General features: G+C 42.9%; 2 protein-coding genes across 2 annotated transcripts; one reads left to right on the top strand and one right to left on the bottom strand.

The window, feature by feature from the left end:
- Window positions 1-891: 891 nt before the first annotated feature.
- On the top strand, window positions 892-8,188 carry LOC115778183 (chymotrypsinogen 2-like). Its single transcript, XM_030726241.1, has 7 exons — window positions 892-943; window positions 2,367-2,470; window positions 2,546-2,622; window positions 3,517-3,598; window positions 7,184-7,361; window positions 7,750-7,883; window positions 7,965-8,188. The coding sequence occupies exons 1-7, from the start codon at window positions 892-894 to the stop codon at window positions 8,124-8,126; spliced, it is 789 nt and encodes a 262-aa protein (XP_030582101.1). The 3' UTR covers window positions 8,127-8,188.
- A 207-nt stretch (window positions 8,189-8,395) lies between these two features.
- On the bottom strand, window positions 8,396-9,661 carry agrp (agouti related neuropeptide). Its single transcript, XM_030726299.1, has 3 exons — window positions 9,517-9,661; window positions 9,093-9,190; window positions 8,396-8,986 (listed from the first exon to the last, which is right to left on the bottom strand). The coding sequence occupies exons 1-3, from the start codon at window positions 9,644-9,646 to the stop codon at window positions 8,795-8,797; spliced, it is 420 nt and encodes a 139-aa protein (XP_030582159.1). The 5' UTR covers window positions 9,647-9,661; the 3' UTR covers window positions 8,396-8,794.
- Between the last annotated feature and the right edge of the window lie 8,410 nt (window positions 9,662-18,071).

The raw sequence follows: 18,071 nt of genomic DNA, 5'->3' as shown, positions 1-18,071 counted from the left end.
AAATAAGAAGGGCAGGAAACAATAAACTGAATTTAGAGTCTCTTCAATATGTTTTTAATGTTAATACAACAAAACACGAGTTATGGTTCAATCCCACTGAGACTGGGACTGAAAAGGATGTGAAATTTAATATCACTGCATTTAATAATAATCATTAACATCTACATGTTCTGTTTGAGTGGCACAACTTCCATGAAAAAAATGTACTTTGTATTTTGTTCACAAAGAAGCTCAATAAAAATAAGGAGGTGGTGTCTGCTGAATGATTCAGAAAATAACATTTAGAAAATGATTTGTGAACCAACAAATATGTTTTGGTTTTATTTTGATAATCTGTGTGGCACGTTTCTGGTTTGGGCTCTTTGCTCTCATCATAACTAAAGACACTGATGAGTTTCACAATAATAATCTTCACTTGTTTTATTGTTGCACATTTTCATAAATGTATTTACTCATTTCAGAGGCAGATTTTCCAAAGGAAACATGGACTGATGTCTGCATAAAACAGGCAGCGAGTTTGGTGTCTTTAACAAAATAATCAATCGATCGGTGACAAAGTAATTAACAGATCGTTTATCGAAAATAATGATTTGTTGCAGTTTGACACAAAAGAGTTCAAAGAGCTCTGCTTCAGCCTCCTGCTGTACTTTGATGTGTTCTTCACTGAGGGAACATCTTCAGTGGTTTTTCCTCTGATGCATTTTTACTGAAATAAATGATCTGAGCATTAATGTGACTTCTTTCTGGACTCCTGAGCACTGAATCAGGTGCATGTGTAACAGTCATGCATCCCCACGCTAAACCAAATTTATACCTGTGACCACCACCCAATCACATCACTCCCCTGCTGTATAAAAGCTCCTCTGTGAGGCGGCCCGACCTGATCGAGCCATGGCCTTCCTGTGGATCCTCTCCTGCCTCGCCTTCATTGGCGCCGCCTACGGTGAGATTACGGCTCACTGGGTGAAGCACGCTGGCAGCTGTCTTCATTCTCAGCACTAAATTTTGTTCCTCTTTTTTACATTTGAATGATTCATTTATTAACTTAAATTAAGAATTACATAAGAGGAGAGAAAAACTAAAAGCTGGTAACAAACAATCTTCAGGAATGGGGAAACAAACAGTTATATCGATGTAATTACACAGGAACTGAAATACAAATAAAACTGTGCAGAAAGTGACTCTGGATCAGCTGAGGGAGCAGCACGGTGTTTATTACACATGATGCTGTAAAACCAGAAGCAGCTCTTCAGATTAACTTCCACACAGCAGTTTTATTTTTGTTTTTGATGATGTCATTCTGATCTTCTGATGAACTACCAATCAGTTATACATTGATTAAATGGATCAGAGGGTTTTTACAGGACAGGTCACAACATGTAACAGTTAATGGTAACAAATCCACTAACACTGTTGTAAACACAGGGGTTCCACAGGACTGTGTTTTATCTCCCATTTTCGTTTCTGTATACACAAACAATATAACATGTAGCATGGATAATATGACACTTCTCAAATATGCAGATGATATGGCTTTGGTGGCTCATGTGACTGATTCTAGCAGCTTGGCAGCATATCATCAACAGGTGGACACACTTGTCACTCTTATTGATGAGATCTCCTTTCAAGAACAATGGGGCTGTGCTGCTGTAGGAGAGGGACACCTGATGATGCGGTCTCAGCATTACTTCACCCACTGGAGGTTAAAGGGCAGTTGGTGGAGCAGGTAGATGTATTTAGGTATCTGGGACTTGAGATAGACAGAACACTGTCCTTTTCTATGCACTGATAATGTCTACAAAAAGGCACAGCAGCGCCTTTTTTTTTGTTGAGAAAACTCAGGAGTTTCAATGTAAGCAAAAATATTTTAACAATTGCTTATAAGACACGTATCGAGTCAGTTCTCACCTATAACATCACATCTTGGTACACCTTTCTCTCTGCTAAGAATAAATCAAAGCTGTCACGGGTCACCAAACAGGGAAATAAAATAACTGGCATCACACAACCATCATTGTCAGATCTTCACATTCAAGCAGTAAGATGCAAAGACGATACTATCATACATGACTCTTCACACCCACTGCACAGCTCTTTGCAACTTCTTCCATCAGGTCGTTACCACAGGGTCCCTGCAGCCAGGACTAATATCGTTAGGAAATCATTTATTTCAACTGCTGTCAACATTATTAATAATTCAAAGTAAGCACAACTTTTAACAATGTTCTGATCTTGCTGCGTGACGTATATGGTGTGTTTTATGTCGTTTATTGTATATATGCTGAGAGCCACGTTTAAGATAAATTTCCACTGCTTTGCAATGGACACTAAAGTTTTTCTGATTTCTGATCTTCTGATGTCACCAGGGTGCGGCGTGCCCGCCATCCCTCCTGTCATCACGGGCTATGCTCGGATTGTGAACGGTGAGGAGGCGGTGCCTCACTCCTGGCCCTGGCAGGTGTCCTTGCAGGTAAACACACCTTCACAGCCGCGCACTCACGGTCCGGTGGAAAGTGTCTGACTCTTGCTGTTTCTGCTGTGGCAGGACTACACCGGCTGGCACTTCTGTGGCGGTTCTCTCATCAATGAGTACTGGGTGGTGACGGCTGCTCACTGTGATGTGTCGTAAGTGCTGTGGAGGAGATTTAAAATGACACACCTGGGATTCTACACTGTCCTCTATCATCAAGTTATAACGTCATAGCTCTGGTTTTAAAATGACAGAATTATGCTGAAAGTATCTGATGATGTGAGGCTGTGAGGAATCTGCTGCACTTTGAGCCAGGTTTGAAAAAAACTAATTAATATATAATTTCATGTCTGATGAAGAGAGTCCAGCTTTACAGGGATCTTTGTAGATCTTTCAGGTAATATGGTGATGGCAGAAATGTTCACTTGCTTCTTGTTGGGGTTTTATTTTTTACCCAAAGAATAAAATGACAAATGTTTAAAAGTAAACTCCAGGAAATTAATTAACAGTGGCTGAAGCAAACTACAGACAATCTAATAAATGAATAAATATATTAGACATTAGAAAGTGCCAGACTAACTTCCCAGTCCCAGATTATCTTATCCTTGAAGGTTCGGCCACAGTACTTACAATTAAAGCATCACCATGTTCTGTTATTAATCTGGATAAAATTGCTCTGTATAGATTAATTGAAACATCAGGGGAGAAGATGTGCTTTTTGTACAAGGCTTTATCACTGATGGAAGAAAATCTGAGAACCAGCACCGGACAGACCAATGACGAAGGCCAACCTGCAGCATACAGACTGTTTATATGTAGATAGTATAAAAATGTTATGGTTAGAGAGGAACACGGGTTCGGAGGGGAGGGAGACGGAGCACACACAGCCCTGTGTCTTCTTGAACTCTGAGTCCTACATGTGGATTTGTTATATCTTCTGATTCTTTAATATATTAAATGTCTTAATTTTTTTTTTTATTAAAGTGTTTCAGGTTTCTTCCTTCACAAATAAACAAACACGTCATATCGTTCTCTTCTTCTCTAAGCAAGAACACAGAACGTGCAGTCCTCGGAGAACATAAACATTACTCCAACGCTGAGAACATTCAGACCCTGAACATCAGCCAGGTGAGAGAAATACTCTGTCAGGTTTTCGGTCACATCGCCACATGTTCGAGTTTCCGATCATAAGGGGCTCGACACACGGGGAGCGACGTCGCTCGCTCTCCATTCATTTCCTATGGAGCCTGTGCGATGAGGCGACAATCGTTTACCCTCCTCCAGCTAAGCGACATTCGTGCATGTGAAATGTCGAGCTCGTACACGTAGACGTGCACACGCGACCAGGCGACGCGACACAACAAAGTTGAAAAATGTTCTACTTTGTCGCTGTCGTGTGGCACTAAACCAATCAGCGAGGATTTCATTGACTGACCAATGAGCGGAGTGTATGCTACACATTGCAGTCTGCAACCACTCTCAGCACGAAGGAAAGCAGTGATTATGGATTTACACATAAAAGGCAGCCGTATGGCAATGTGTTGGCGCAAGACTAATAAACAGAGGGATAGAGGACTGTGCTAATATAGGATGAAGCCGAGGTTGTCTTTTTCTTTTGTAGAGGAGACTTAACAGCAAGATTTCTGTCAGTTCCAGTAAAATCTTCTGACTCCTCATCTTTATTGCCGTGTCTGACACGGACTGCTTTGAGAATGTCTAAATCCTTCCAGTTTCATAACCAATCATATTTCTTGGAGACGAGTGACGTGAGAGCGCGATTCGCAAAGCTGCCGTCGCTGTCGCGTCCCGTGTGTTCGGTTTCACCCCAGCAGGGCTGGACTGGGGCAAAAAATCAGCCCTGGCATTTTTGGCTTAGACCGGCCCACAACTATGTCTTAGAAGCATTTCACACTGTCTTTCTCTTATTCAATGTGGGCACTTTTGCTAATAATACTTTTATACTTTTTTTAACACTTTGTTTAGTAATGCTTAAATTGCAAAGCTTCTACTTATTTAGCTTTTTTTTTTAAATCTGTTATTTTGATTTTAGTGCTTTTTAAAACATGTTTAAGCAGCATAGAGGCTACAAATTCAAACTACTGTGCAGCCTTTAACACACCTTTAACCTAATTATCTAAAATGCTATGGTGTAGCCTAAAATGGACACTTGCTGCTGATCCAACACTTCTCGGCCTTGACCATTTGCTATTTTATCAGATTAAGGTGCCACGGCTGCCAGATGTTAGGAAGTATGCAAATACCAATAAATATTGATACTAATCAATGCCATTGCTCATCATTCTCATGTAACAGAGCTAATGTTACCTCCATCACCTCAAAGTCCCTGTATTATCCTACTGTTACTACCTTCGTATGTACTACACTTTCCTGCTCACTCTGTCCCTCGGTTTCCAAAGCCTGCATCTCTGGCTGCTCCTCTCCCTGCTGCTGCTGTCTTCACCTACAGCAGAGGGGCCCAAGCCTTGAAGGGGCCCTAAGCAAGATTTGATTTGGGGCCCCTTCATACCACTTCATTGTCCCCTGAACGTAACCGTTATTAATGCTGGAGGGTTAAAGTGGATTATTAATTTTTTTAGGATGCATTACTGTTTCAGCCTTTTCAATTCAATTTTATTTATACAGCACCAGCTCACAACAAACAGTCACATCAAGGCACTTTGTACTGTAATGTAAAGACCCTACAATAATTACAGAGAAAACCCAACAGTCATCCTAATCTTAAAAATAGAGAGGGTGTCTGTCTCCTGAATCCAAGCTGGGAGCTGGTTCCACAGAAGAGGGGCCTGAAAGCTGAAGGCTCTGCCTCCCATTCTACTCTTAAGTATCCGAGGAACCACAAGTAAGCCAGCAGTCTGAGAGAGAAGTGCTCTGTTGGGGTGATATGGTACTATGAGCCAATGAAGAGAAGCCAGTAGAAATCTGCTCTCTCTTTCTAGTCCCTGTCAGTACTCTAGCTGCAGCATTTTGGATCAGCTGAAGGCTTTTCAGGGAGCTTTTAGGACAGCCTGATAATAATGAATTACAATAGTCCAGCCTAGAAGTAATAAATGCATGAATTAGCTTTTCAGCATCACTCTGACACAGAAATATTAGAGCGTAGCCTGCACATTAAATTAGTGTTGTTACAAGTGTACAAATCTGGGCAGTTAGAATAGTCTCTTCTTTCTTTTAGGAAATTGGCATTTGTAAAAAATTAAAACAAACCAAAAAAATTTCATGACAAATGTGGATGAGCTTGGGGGCCCCCTGGTGGTCAATGGCATATGTCGCCCATGCCTCTGGCCCGCTCTGCCTACAGCTGCTGTTGCTGGAGCATTGCTGTTACAGAGGACGTGGAGGCTACAGCAGCGAACATGTCTGTGGTCTTTGCACATTTTGTAACATTTTAACCGCTTCGGTTTCTCCATGTTCCCTCTCCTTTAACACAGGCGCTCAACACTGAAACTACTAGCGGGCAGTGTTGCCAGATCTCGCGACAGAAACAAGCAACCAGCTCTATAAAAACAAGCCCAAAAGAAGCCCAACTGGCAACCCACAACATTGTGTAAACCTGAGGCCGCTTTTGAACAGTATAGCTCTATAGTAGTATAGCTCACGTCGTTTTGTCTCATTGTGTTTTGGAGCAGTCAAACCCATGGTTCTTAGCCTCATAGAAGAGAAGGGTGCACAGTCTTTTTGTGTGTGTGCTTCTCTGTATCAGCATGGTGAGCACATATTTCACACTTGCAAAATCTGGGGATTGCATTTGGTACGTCTCCCATTAGGACCGCAGCTACTTTCAGAGGTGTATGCGGACACAATTTTTTTTTTTGGGGGGGGGGGGGGGGGGACAGGAGGAGGGGAGGTGAAGGAGCACAGGGGTGCCTAATCAGCGCCGTTCCTCTGTTACTGATCATATCACATGCACAGCTGTTAAATACAGAACATGCGACTAAAGAAATAATTTCGTCGCCTCGTTTTGGCGCAGCCCTCCTGTGCGGCGCCCCTATGCACTGCATATAGTGCACACCCACTTTTAGCGCCACTGTCTCCCATCTGAGCTCGGATCCATTCTGTAAGTGCGCTCTCTTTCTCCCACTCTTTATTATATTGTTTTCTATATTTTCCCCACTTACTGGAGCTCATTCTTGCGCTGCCTCCTCACTCTGGGCTGTTATGTTCGTTTGGGTGCGCGCCCGGTCAACTTGGGCAGGAGCGATAAACGGGAAACGGGGGCCTGGAAGGGACAAACTACCTACCACTGTCTTTTACTTTATTATAGGGCGCCGAGAGATATTCAAGGAGTTTCACTCGGAAAGAAAGTCAGGCCCGAATAAGCAACTCCACGTTCAAAAACAAGCCCAAAAAACCGCAACCCGCGACTCACGAGATTTGCAAGCGACTTTAGAAAAAAACAAGCCCAAAGTCGCTTATAATAAGCGGACTTGGCAACACTGCTAACGGGACTTACAGGACACCGCGCTTTCATCCTATATCCTGATTGGTTCTGTCAACTGTCTGTATTGAAGATGGGCCAATGGGCCGCCCCTCTAAATTGTGGGCCGGTCTCTTAGAAAAAAAAAAATGCAAAGAAAAAAAAATCCAACTTCATCGGCCCCTGAGGACTGCACCCCAGTGGCGATGCGGCCCATTCGTCGCTGTCGTTTGTCGTTCCCCGTGTGTCGAGCCCATTACCCTGTCACTTCCTAACAGGTGTTCAAGCACCCGAACTACGATGAGTTCACCATCAACAATGATATCTCGCTCGTCAAGCTGGCCACTCCTGCCCAGCTGGGCACTCATGTTTCCCCCGTGTGCGTGGCCGAGACCACAGACAGCTACCCCGGAGGCCTGAAGTGTGTGACTACTGGCTGGGGTCTGACCCACTATGGTGAGAGCTCAGCCATTTTTTTCAGCCAGGTTCTTCGTTAGTTGATGTAAGTTTAAATACAAAGATCAGTTCTAAGACCTGAACACTTGTTGTTCTTTGTCATGGCTTCTTAATACATAATAAACTCATTAATAATAGTCTAACTCTAATTAACTGTGCTTTGGTGGAGCCAATAAATAAAACAGAAACCAAATAACTCCATGAATCTGTCTTATCTCACAGGAGAAACCCTGTGGGTGACCTCTGAACCTTTCACAGCATAAAGAGATTGTGATCAAAAGTAAATGATTTATCAAAAACATCCACATACAGATGTGTTTGGACGGTGATGAGCCCACCGAGTGGCGCTTTAACACGTGCAATGATGGGATGTATTTGTGTGTTTCAGGTTGGTACCCGCCCCGCCGTCTACAGCAGGTCGCCCTGCCCCTGCTGACCAACGATGAGTGCCGTAATTACTGGAGCAGCAAGATCACTGACGCGATGATCTGCGCTGGAGCCTCTGGAGTCTCCGCCTGCAAGGTGGCGGGACCTCCATCACGTAAAGAAATGCTGATCCTGAGCTGTTTATACGCTCTTATTTATTCATGTTTTATTTTTCAGGGGGACTCTGGTGGTCCTCTGGTCTGCCAGAACTCTGGAGTCTGGACTCTGGTCGGTGTTACGTCCTGGGCCGACGCATTCTGCTCCACCTCCACGCCCACTGTGTTCGCCCGCGTCACCAAGCTGCGCGCCTGGATGGACCAGATAATTGCTGCCAACTGAGAAGCGGCTGCACAGGAGACGCTTCAGCATCGACCTCAATCTCAATAAAACACAGAAACAGACCTGCTCATGTCTTTAACACACACACACACACACCTGTCTGTGTCTTTTTCTCCTCAATATGCAGTTTCACCAATTTATTATGTGACCATAAAAGACATCACAGATATTAAATACTGCAGTATTAACAAATGCACTGACTGCCCAACATGTAAACTCTTCTGTGGAAATTCATTTTAAGACATGGAGCATTCGGAGAATGAAGTGCGGAGAACTCGAGGAGAGTTTTGTGTGCAGAGTTTCAGCCTGACGTGCAGCAGGACCTGAATGAGGATGAGTTAGCCTCGCTATACAGAAATCAGTGAATAACAAGCAGCCTGGCTCTGTTATAATGACACCTGCCGACATGATTAAAGGCTGGAGGTCCGAGTCCTTCTGACAGCAGAGGGTTACGGTTGGGGTTCTCTCATGATGACTCAGACTTCACAGGATTAAATCTCCGCATAGATTTCTTTGTCATTGACTCACATGTGAACACAATTTCAGGTTAAAATGCCATCATTACAGCCTCTTTCCTCATCAGTTATTTATTACACAAAGCACATTTAATCCAACACGTAACAAAAAGATCACGCGTGTTTCTGTCTTCTCATCGCAGCAGCTCATTATCAGGTGCGTCTGGGTGGGCAGGCGTGGCCCACCCGGCGGCAGTAGCAGATGGCGTTGAAGAAGCGGCAGTAGCAGGTGTCACAGGGATCACAACAGGGAAGCGGGTAGCCCAGACAGGACTGCTGGTGAGGGATGCAGCGACGAGGGGAACGCATGGCCCGACCCTGGAGCTGCAGGGCTGCTGACGTGTCCTGCACAGCATGGAGGAAACAGGAAAGCAGCAAGCAGATGAATTCACTCAGGTCGATATAAAAACCGTCAGGAGATAAATGCGAACTGATGATTTAAATCCCGCACCTCATCGTAGGACCCCGTGTCCATCAGAAAATGATCTTCCACAGAGTCCACAGGTAGGAGGGCGGGCTCGTGCACAGGGTCGGGGGCGTGGCTTCTTTCTGCAGCACACAGGACAGACAACAGACCTTCAATCGCTTCATGTGCTAAATGGTAAATGGCAGTTGTGTTAAATCTCCTGCATTATGACAGATGCTATATTCTATCATCAATTTAATATAATTTAAAATAAATGCACTCAAATTTGAAAGGTTGGAGACCTGGATTTGACTAAAAACAGGGGGAAACACGTGTTGAGAGGGCAAATTCCACTTTCTCTAACAAATATTTAGGGTTTCACGGTGTCCAGCCCTGCTGTGGTGTGTCAGGGGACTGGGGATACGGGTGGAGGTGGTCGGAGCTCTCTGAGTGGGGAGGTGTTACTGACCGATTTCAGACAGGTAGGAGGTTTCAGCGCGGCGGCCACCTTCATCCACCTGTAAGTTTCCGTGAACCAGAGAGGAGGTGAGCGGCAGCAGACTGAAGGACCAACAGCAGAGCAGCACAGAGCCAAACATCCTGCTGCTGTCAGGCAAAAGAAGAAGAAAACTCCCACAATCCTCAGCTTCTCCAACAAGAGCCTCTGAACGGAGGGAACAGAAGCAGGCTGCAGTTTATCTGAAGCTTTAATGCAGTCAGTACATTTAAAAACCTCCTCTATTTTGGACAAAGGAAGAGCTATGTGAAGTTTTCTGTCCAACAATCTGTGGATTTCACAGGTTATTGAGGTTTTATGAAGTGGATTCACATGAAATACACAGTTTAAAAAATCTGTTTATGAATTTTCTTTATTTTTCAGCACAGAATTCAAAGTTTGTGTGTTTGGTTCCTTTAAAGGACTAAAGCCAAACAAAGAGCTGCAAAAGAATAACTAAATTATTTCAGGAACAGGAAATGATTCTCACATTTGGACCATCAGATTTTTATTCTTCGGTATAATTAAAGCAGGTAACGTGCTGAAATTTCAGAGGTTTTCTAGCAGTAACAGCTGAACCCATTACACTCGTTTTGATCCTCTTTTTTTCTTTGTGATCCATAAAGCAAAGAGACATTTTTCATTTACATCCACAGTCTTTGTATTTGTAGATCAAAGATGTTAAACACAATGCAAAGATGTGCTATCAAGAAGTAAAGAGTGTGCAACGTTTCAGGCATTTAAATAATGAACTATTAATATACCTGAAAAATAAAATGAATGTAATAATAAAAATTCAGATGTTTACATCTGTAACAAAGTTAATAAATCAAAGTTTAAACCATAAGTATCCATGATTTTTAAGTTAACATCAAAATGAAACGACTCCAGGTTTCAATCATCTTTACACCAAAATGTTCCTGTTATGATCACAAATACACAGCTTACATTAATCTTTAGCTTTAATCATACCTAAAACATAATTGAAAGTTTTTACAGTGATAATAAAAGTCATTAACATGCAGACATTTTAAAAGGCCGACACAAAGTGAAATAGAAGAGAAGCGGAAGGAGACGTGACTCACCTGCTGCTGCGACTCTTCGCTGTCTCTCTCTGCAGAGATGAGGGGCAATTTAAAGACCCCTGGACAGGAAGGAGGTCACATGACCAGCAGGTTTGGTTTGCAGTGGCGCCCGCTGTGCATCATCCTGTGACCTTACAGAGATGCATCAAATGGAGCGTGACGGAGGATCTAATGCTAATTTGAGTACATGTGAGAGTGTGTGGCAGGGGGTTGGGGCATCTGTGATTATGCTGTGGATGATGTCAATGTCAGCTCAGTTTTTCTTATTTATTTTAGTCTATTTACACCAAATAAGAAATGACGACATACTCAAAGGGATGAAAATTATTTGAAAAAATTAAGTAGAAACCAGACTTTAGAGTCTCATAGAGAATACAGAACCCTTCGTCGTGGAAACTACTGAGTTTAATTCATTTTAAAAATCTTTATTTATTTTGCAGCAACAAATCAGAACAGAAATCACCTCAGGTTACTTAACCTGCAGCCTGCAGTTGTAGAGGGAAACCCAGTGACTGCCTGTGAGCAGCATTTGGTGACAGTGGGGAGAAAAAAACAGGAAGCAGCCTTCAGTAAAACCAGCTGTGGGGAAAGTGAAGAGAGACAATAAGACAACAGAGGCAAAACAAACAAAAACAACCAACATCACAGTAAAGACTCAGCAGGTTGGGGGGGTTAGTGAGCACAGATTAGAAACATGAGCTCTGGAGCCAGAGATAGCTGCAGGAAGGGGGGGGGGGGGGGGGGGTCAGAGAGACAGCAGATGTGGCACTTCAGGTCTCCAGAACCAGGAAACCTTCTCCTCCCACTCAGAGCTTTCTCTGGAAGTCTCGGTTCCCTCTCGGCTCTGAGACCTTCGGCCCTCCGTTTGTTGTAACAGAGCTCCCTGCTCACACTCTTCCCTGCTGGGACTTTGGGGATTTGGTCCCTTTATTTGCAGAAGAGATGATGAGAGGAGGACAGCGTGACCAGCTCTCTCTATAAGAACCAGGGCCACGGGGGCCACATCTTGATTGGCACCGCTGTAGCCCCCCCAGAAGCAGGTTTTTAAAATGTTTTCACACAGCGGTTTAACTTAGATTTTCTTCCTCAGCCCAAAGAGTGGTAAATAAACTAATTTGGAAAACATGATTCGTGGAGCCTGTGTGAGTTCCAATGAAAATAAAATAATTAACCACGTGGATAAAAAAGGTCTCTAAATTTACTCACTGTGCTTTTATTTTGTTCTTTAATCAGTAAATGTGTTTTCCTCTGTGCTGTCAGTTATGAGCTGAGTGCCCATCAGCGCTCAGTACACTCAGTAATAATCCTCTCAGAGTGTTTGATTGGAGAACATTAGATCAGCTGCTTCCTTCACATTTCTTCCATTACTGTCAATCTGCTGCTTTGTTAGACTCTCCCTCCTCCTCGCCCTCCGTCTGCAAACATGGCGCCGATTCTCTGAATGGTGACACACTGTTGACATCATCGCTGCACTCAGCCCAAATGAGATGGGATGCAGTTGCTGCTGCAGGTAACTGAACTTGGAATCAACAGATTACGGCCCATCAGCAGGAAATGACCTTAATAAACATGTTTGTCTTCACATACTTCCTGTTTCAGCCTGAACTCTTACCGTGGTTACAGTGTGGGCTTGGTTTCTTTCAGGCCACAGTGGATTGTGGGTAATTCCACCTGACGTGGTTTTTGAGGCCACCACCATAACTGAGCATGTGTGAAACTTCGGCAGCTGGCCTGTGATGTTGGAGTTAACACTGAAGTTTCTATTAGTGGAGTCTTTTTTTTTAGCTGAGTTACAGAAACTTCAGATTTGACCTCTGCTCTAATGACTTTGTGTGCTCTGCTGTTAGAAATGAAAAAGGTTTCTGCTGCCATTACATCTCATTACAAATGGCTGCTGTAAGAAATGTCCATTAGCATGGATGAAACCTCTCATCTTATTTCTGTTTGTACATTATCTTTACTTTAACTGTACCTTTCCTCACTGCTGCACCTGTATTTTATTCCCTCCCACCTGAGATGCAAACAGGTCCACTTTGTGTTCTCTAAGGTCAAAGGTCAATGCAGCCATCTACCAGGAAGTTTTAGAGCACTTCATGCTTCCTGCTGCTGACCAACTTTATGGAGATGCAGATTTCATTTTCCAACAGGACTTGGCACCTGCACACAGTGCCAAAGCTACCAGTACCTGCTTTAAGGACCATGGTATCCCTGTTCTTTATTGGCCAGCAAACTCGCCTGACCTTTAACCCCATAGAAAATCTATGGGCTATTGTGAAGGGGACGATACGATACGCCAGACCCAACAATTCAGAAGAGCTGAAGGCCACTATCAGAGCAACCTGGGCTCTCATAACACCTGAGCAGTGCCACAGACTGATCGACTCCATGCCACGCCGCATTGTTGGAGTAATCCAGGCCAAAGGAGCCCCAACTAAGTACTGAGTGCTGTACATGCTCATACTTTTCATCTTCATACTTTTCATGTTCATACTTTTCATCTTCATACTTTTCAGTTGGCCAACATTTCTAAAAATCCTTTTTTTCTTTGGTCTTAAGTAATATTCTAATTTTCTGAGATACTGAATTTGAGGTTTTCATTAATTGTCAGTTATAATCATCAAAATAAAAAGAAATATTTGAAATATATCAGTCTGTGTGTAATGAATAAATATCATATACAAGTTTCACTTTTTGAATTCAATTACTGAAATAGACCAACTTTTTCATGATATCCTAATTTTATGACGAGCACCTGCATGTATAAAAGTGTAATTCCTAAACAGTTAATGAAGTACATTTGTTAAACACCCTGAGGTAAAGCTGAAAGACTGCATTTCAATCACGTCTTGATTAGTTTATGTAAAACTGAGGCAAGATTACAGGAAACGTGTCATTGTCCAAAATGGGCCTCACTGTGTTTGTAGAGTTCTCCTCATGCCATGATTTCTATTTTCCAGCAGCGTTTATATATTAAGGTGCATCCACACAGGAAACAGTTGACAAGTTGTTTACACTATATTACCAAAACCATTCACTCATCTGCCTTCACACACACACATGAACCTGAGTAACATCCATTCTTAATCCAGAGGGTCTAATATGATGTGGGCCCACCCTCTGCAGCTATAACAGCTTCAGCTCTTCTGGGAAGTCTTTCCACAGGTTTAGGAGTGTTTATGGGAATTTCTGACCATTCTTCCAGAAGCACATTTGTGAGGTCAGACACTGATGTTGGAGAGAAGGCCTGGCTCACAGTCTCTGCTCTAATCCATCCCAAAGGTGTTCTATCAGGCTGAGGTCAGGACTCTGTGCAGGCCAGTCAAGTTCTTCCACACCAAACTGGCTCATCCATGTCTTTATGGAGCTGCTTTGTGCACTGGTGTGCAGTCATGTTGGAACAGGAAGGGGCCATCCCCAAACTGTTCCCACAGAGTTGGAGCATCAAACTGTCCCAAATGTCTTGGTATGCTGAAGCATTAAGAGTTCCTTTCACTGGAACTAAGGGGCAGAGCCCAACTCCTGAAAAACACCCCCACACCATAACCCCCCTCCAAGAAACTACACTTGGCACAATGCAGTCAGACAGGTACCGTTTCCCTGGCAACCACCAAACCCAGACTCCTCCCTCAGATTGTTTTCACTCTTTTTTTTGTTTGTTCTTTGTTTCCTAGCCTGAGACATCCTGATCAGCCCGTATCTGTTTATCAGAATTACTTCACTTACTCATTCTTGGGCTATAAATCTACACATTTTGATGCATAGTTTAAAAACGGATTCATGGACAAAAATCAAAGACATGAATATAATCATTTTCATGATAAAACATTAAATGCATATTTATATTAACAGGTGCTTGAAATATTGAGACTAAAGCCTCAAACATCAGTCGGAGCCACAGAGCCTGTGTGTAACTGTGATCTGCAGCTGCTGCAGTTTCATTTCAGTGTTTGTGGTTAAGTCTTTTTCACTTCCCTGCCAACAGAAATCAGTGCTCTCTCTCTTTACAGATACACTGTTCATAAACTGTGCAGTACTGTGCATAATGACATCAGTGGCTGCGCTGCTAACACACTGTGGCTCAGGCGGTAGAGCAGGTCATCTACTAATCGGAAGGTTGGTGGTTCAATTCCTGGCTGCTCTGGGCTGCATGCCAAAGTATCCTTTGCAAGATACTGAACCCCAAATTGGTCTCCGACACAAGTGTTGGAGTGTGGATGTGTGTGAATGTTAGACAATAAAAGCACTGAGCTTAGATGGAAGTGCTTGTATGAAAGGGTGAATGCAAACATGTTGTATAAGCGCTCTGAGTGCTCAGTAAGAGTAGAAAAGCGCTAAATAAGAACCAGTCCGTTTACACTGCTGTGGTGCAGGGGCGGATCTACCGGGGTGGCATAGGGTGGCAAATGCCACCCTAAAAGAAAGCCCTGCCACCCCACCTGCCACCCCAGTTAGCAGCAACAAATTAAAAGTTACGGCCAATTTGACATTTACGAGCGTGAATCTCCAATGTCCTACTGCAATGAACGCAGCACGAGATTGCGTCAGAGTGGCAAGAGACTGACTTGTTTGGAAACTGAGTGGCGAGAAGCCAGGGAGGCTGGAGTCGGGAGGAAAGGAGACAGGATGAAAGAGGTAAAAACTGATTGTCTATCAAGAAATTAAATTATAATGAAAGCATAGTGGTAGTATAGTTGCGATGCTGATTACGAGATGATAAAAATCAGGTTGAAGAGCATTATTTCGCTATATACATCTAACTATACATCTAATGTTAGCTAGGTCTGACGTTAGTTCTGTTGTTGCTTAGTATATTAAGTTACATATTAATAAGAACAACAAATGACAAAAACTCATATTTTGCTATAAGGTGTATTTAAGAGACATTGCTTAGACTTCTTCAAATGAATATTCATGTTTGCTTAAATATGAATATTTGGGGAAACTTTTAAGTGTGAAAGTGTGATGAGGTGGGACAGAGTTTTTTACATTTATTGCTCAGGTTAAATTCCAGAATTAAACAAATGAACCTAAAAAATACTCTCCCAGCCTAAAATGTCAGTTTGTGTTAACACAGTCTGATGGTTATAACTAATCAATCATAGTTCCAAATTGATTAGGTTTTTACTAGTTGTTATATGGTATAATTATTTTAGATGGAATGCGGTGTGAATCTTTCCTCATTCTTTCCTCATATGTCTCATTCTTCTAGACATATCCAAGTCCAGGTGCATGGTGCCAGTGCAGCCAATGCCAGAGAGTTTCCCTAAGACCCCCCAGGAAGGAGCCAGGAGAAGCTTCCACAGTGACTGGTACAGATCTCATCCCTGGATAGCATCGAGGTCTAATGTACATAACAAATGGCTGCAAGTGCAGCGGGAGATGTTTGTTGGTGTACCAAGGGAACTCCAACAGCTAAGTGATACGTGTTGGGCCTGTATGCACATAGCATGTCACAATATTATGGATAGGTTGCCTGCAATAGTACATGTGCTTAAAGAGATCGCATCTGAGAACCATCCACAAAGAGCTGTTGAAGCAAGAGGGATATTGGCTCAGATTTATTTTAATTTTGCTGGATCTCTTGTTCTGTTCATAAAGGTTCTGAGTGACTCTAAATTTTTATCAGACATGCTCTTGTTTAAAACTGTTGACTAAATTAATGCTGTTGAACTTATTGAAGCACTTAAAGAGACACCAGTTCACTCAGTTTTTGGACCCATACCAGGATATTTTTTGAGTTGTTCAGGTTGGTTAAAATAGCAGTTGCTTCACCTGTGAGCAGTGCATCCTGTGAACGAAGTTTTTCATCTCAGGCTCATAAAGACTTATTTGCAGTCTAATATGACAGAAAAGAGACTATCAAGTTTGGCTGTATTCAGGATTGACTCAAAACGCACAATAGCATTAGGCCTAACTGAACTTGTGAAGCGTTTTGCTGAGCAACATAAAAATCACCTCATTCAACTGTTATAGTGTTGTTCTTATTGTTGTTGTTTTTTAATGTCTCTTTTGTATGTATAGTATAAATCTGTTCAAGCTACTGAGGGACAAATCGTGAGAATATGTCCAGTACCTTATTTGAGTGCCATGACCCATTTATTTCAGTACGGAGACGGTGTATTAATGCTCACCTTAGTACATCTCTGTCCATAAAGCTTCATGAGTAAGTTTTTCTTTGGATAAACTGTTTGCTTTCCCTCTCACACATCTGCCACTCATCACCTGTGTCTTACCTTAATGCCTTTCCTTTGATAATGCCCCACCTACAGTAGTGTTACCATGCTTCTATCTCCTATTAAGTGAGATCACATTATATGGTCACTTATCCCTAATATGAACTGTTTCACATGAAACCTCAAATGCAAGACATTGATTGCATGAGATTAAGTTTGTATGAGTTTGTAAATGGGAGTCTGTGCCCTTTTTCAGTGTGTACATACTATTTATCATCAAACTGGGATAACTGAATAATTCAGAATATATACGTCTGCCATATGTTGCCACCCCTCAAAAATTCCTGCCCCCCTTTCGCCACCCCATAAATATTTTTCTAGATCCGCCCCTGTTGTGGTGCCTTAAAGTTTTGATCGGTGCTAGTGATGAGAGTGTGAAACTGAAGCTTCGATACGTGCTTCGAACCCTGGGCTTCCCACTCCAGAGAACCACTGCTTCGAAGCTTGTTTCAGGACGAAAAAAATCACGAGACATGTGACGTCCGAAGCAGCAACTGCTTCGTTCTCAGAATGAATCACGTGACTGGTTCAGGTGAGTCGCTGGTTACGAGTGAAGGAGCGAGACAGTCAGCCAGGTTTGTTATAGCCAACAGTTACTGCTGAGTTCTGAATTAAAGACAACCTTTGCTGGCTCGTCCTTTCAACGTGATGACGGACGCTGTCGTATCAAGGTTAGCGGTAGTTACACAAGCACAGCCGGTTAATGTCATGTTTTCCCAGCACTCAGCTCAGTAACACAACACACACATTCATCCATCTTCATTTGCAAATAGAACCTGATATCATGATATTTGGTCATAACGTGTGCGCCTCAAACAATGCAAAGATGCTTCATCATTGAGGTGTGTGAGCGCGTGCATGCAGGTGTGTAATTGAAAGCATTGCACTTTTCCAGGAGAGGGCGCTATAATTGAAGCTTCGCGTAATGAACCTATTTTCGAACCATTTGGCTCAAGTGGTTCAGTGCTTCACAAAAGCTTCATTTTCTCATCACTAATCGGTGCTGCAGATACTGTAACAGCAGACCTGAGGCCACCATCACAGACGCTGCTTCCTCAGCAGGAGAGCTCAAACACTCGGACCGTTTTTCACCAACCAGGACGAAGAACATCACACACTCGCACGCGCATAAACACACGCACACAACGCCGGATCTGACTCATTCTCATCTGACAGACGCTCTATAACACAGACAGCGCTAATCGATCAG

Source organism: Archocentrus centrarchus, chromosome 3 (genome assembly GCF_007364275.1).
Source record: "Archocentrus centrarchus isolate MPI-CPG fArcCen1 chromosome 3, fArcCen1, whole genome shotgun sequence".
NCBI lineage: Eukaryota > Metazoa > Chordata > Actinopteri > Cichliformes > Cichlidae > Archocentrus > Archocentrus centrarchus.
The sequence above is the reverse complement of the archived record's forward strand: the minus strand, read 5'-3'. Positions and strand labels throughout refer to the sequence as shown.

Excerpts from the sequence above, each read along its gene's own strand:
- LOC115778183 (XM_030726241.1), top strand. The coding sequence starts at position 892 with ATGGCCTTCCTGTGGATCCTCTCCTGCCTCGCCTTCATTGGCGCCGCC. Across the intron at positions 944-2,366 it reads CTTCATTGGCGCCGCCTACG|GGTGCGGCGTGCCCGCCATC; the intron begins GTGAGATTACGG and ends TGATGTCACCAG. Across the intron at positions 7,362-7,749 it reads CTGGGGTCTGACCCACTATG|GTTGGTACCCGCCCCGCCGT; the intron begins GTGAGAGCTCAG and ends TGTGTGTTTCAG.
- agrp (XM_030726299.1), bottom strand. The coding sequence starts at position 9,646 with ATGTTTGGCTCTGTGCTGCTCTGCTGTTGGTCCTTCAGTCTGCTGCCG. Across the intron at positions 9,191-9,516 it reads CTCCTACCTGTCTGAAATCG|AAAGAAGCCACGCCCCCGAC; the intron begins GTCAGTAACACC and ends TGTGTGCTGCAG. Across the intron at positions 8,987-9,092 it reads ACACGGGGTCCTACGATGAG|GACACGTCAGCAGCCCTGCA; the intron begins GTGCGGGATTTA and ends CATGCTGTGCAG.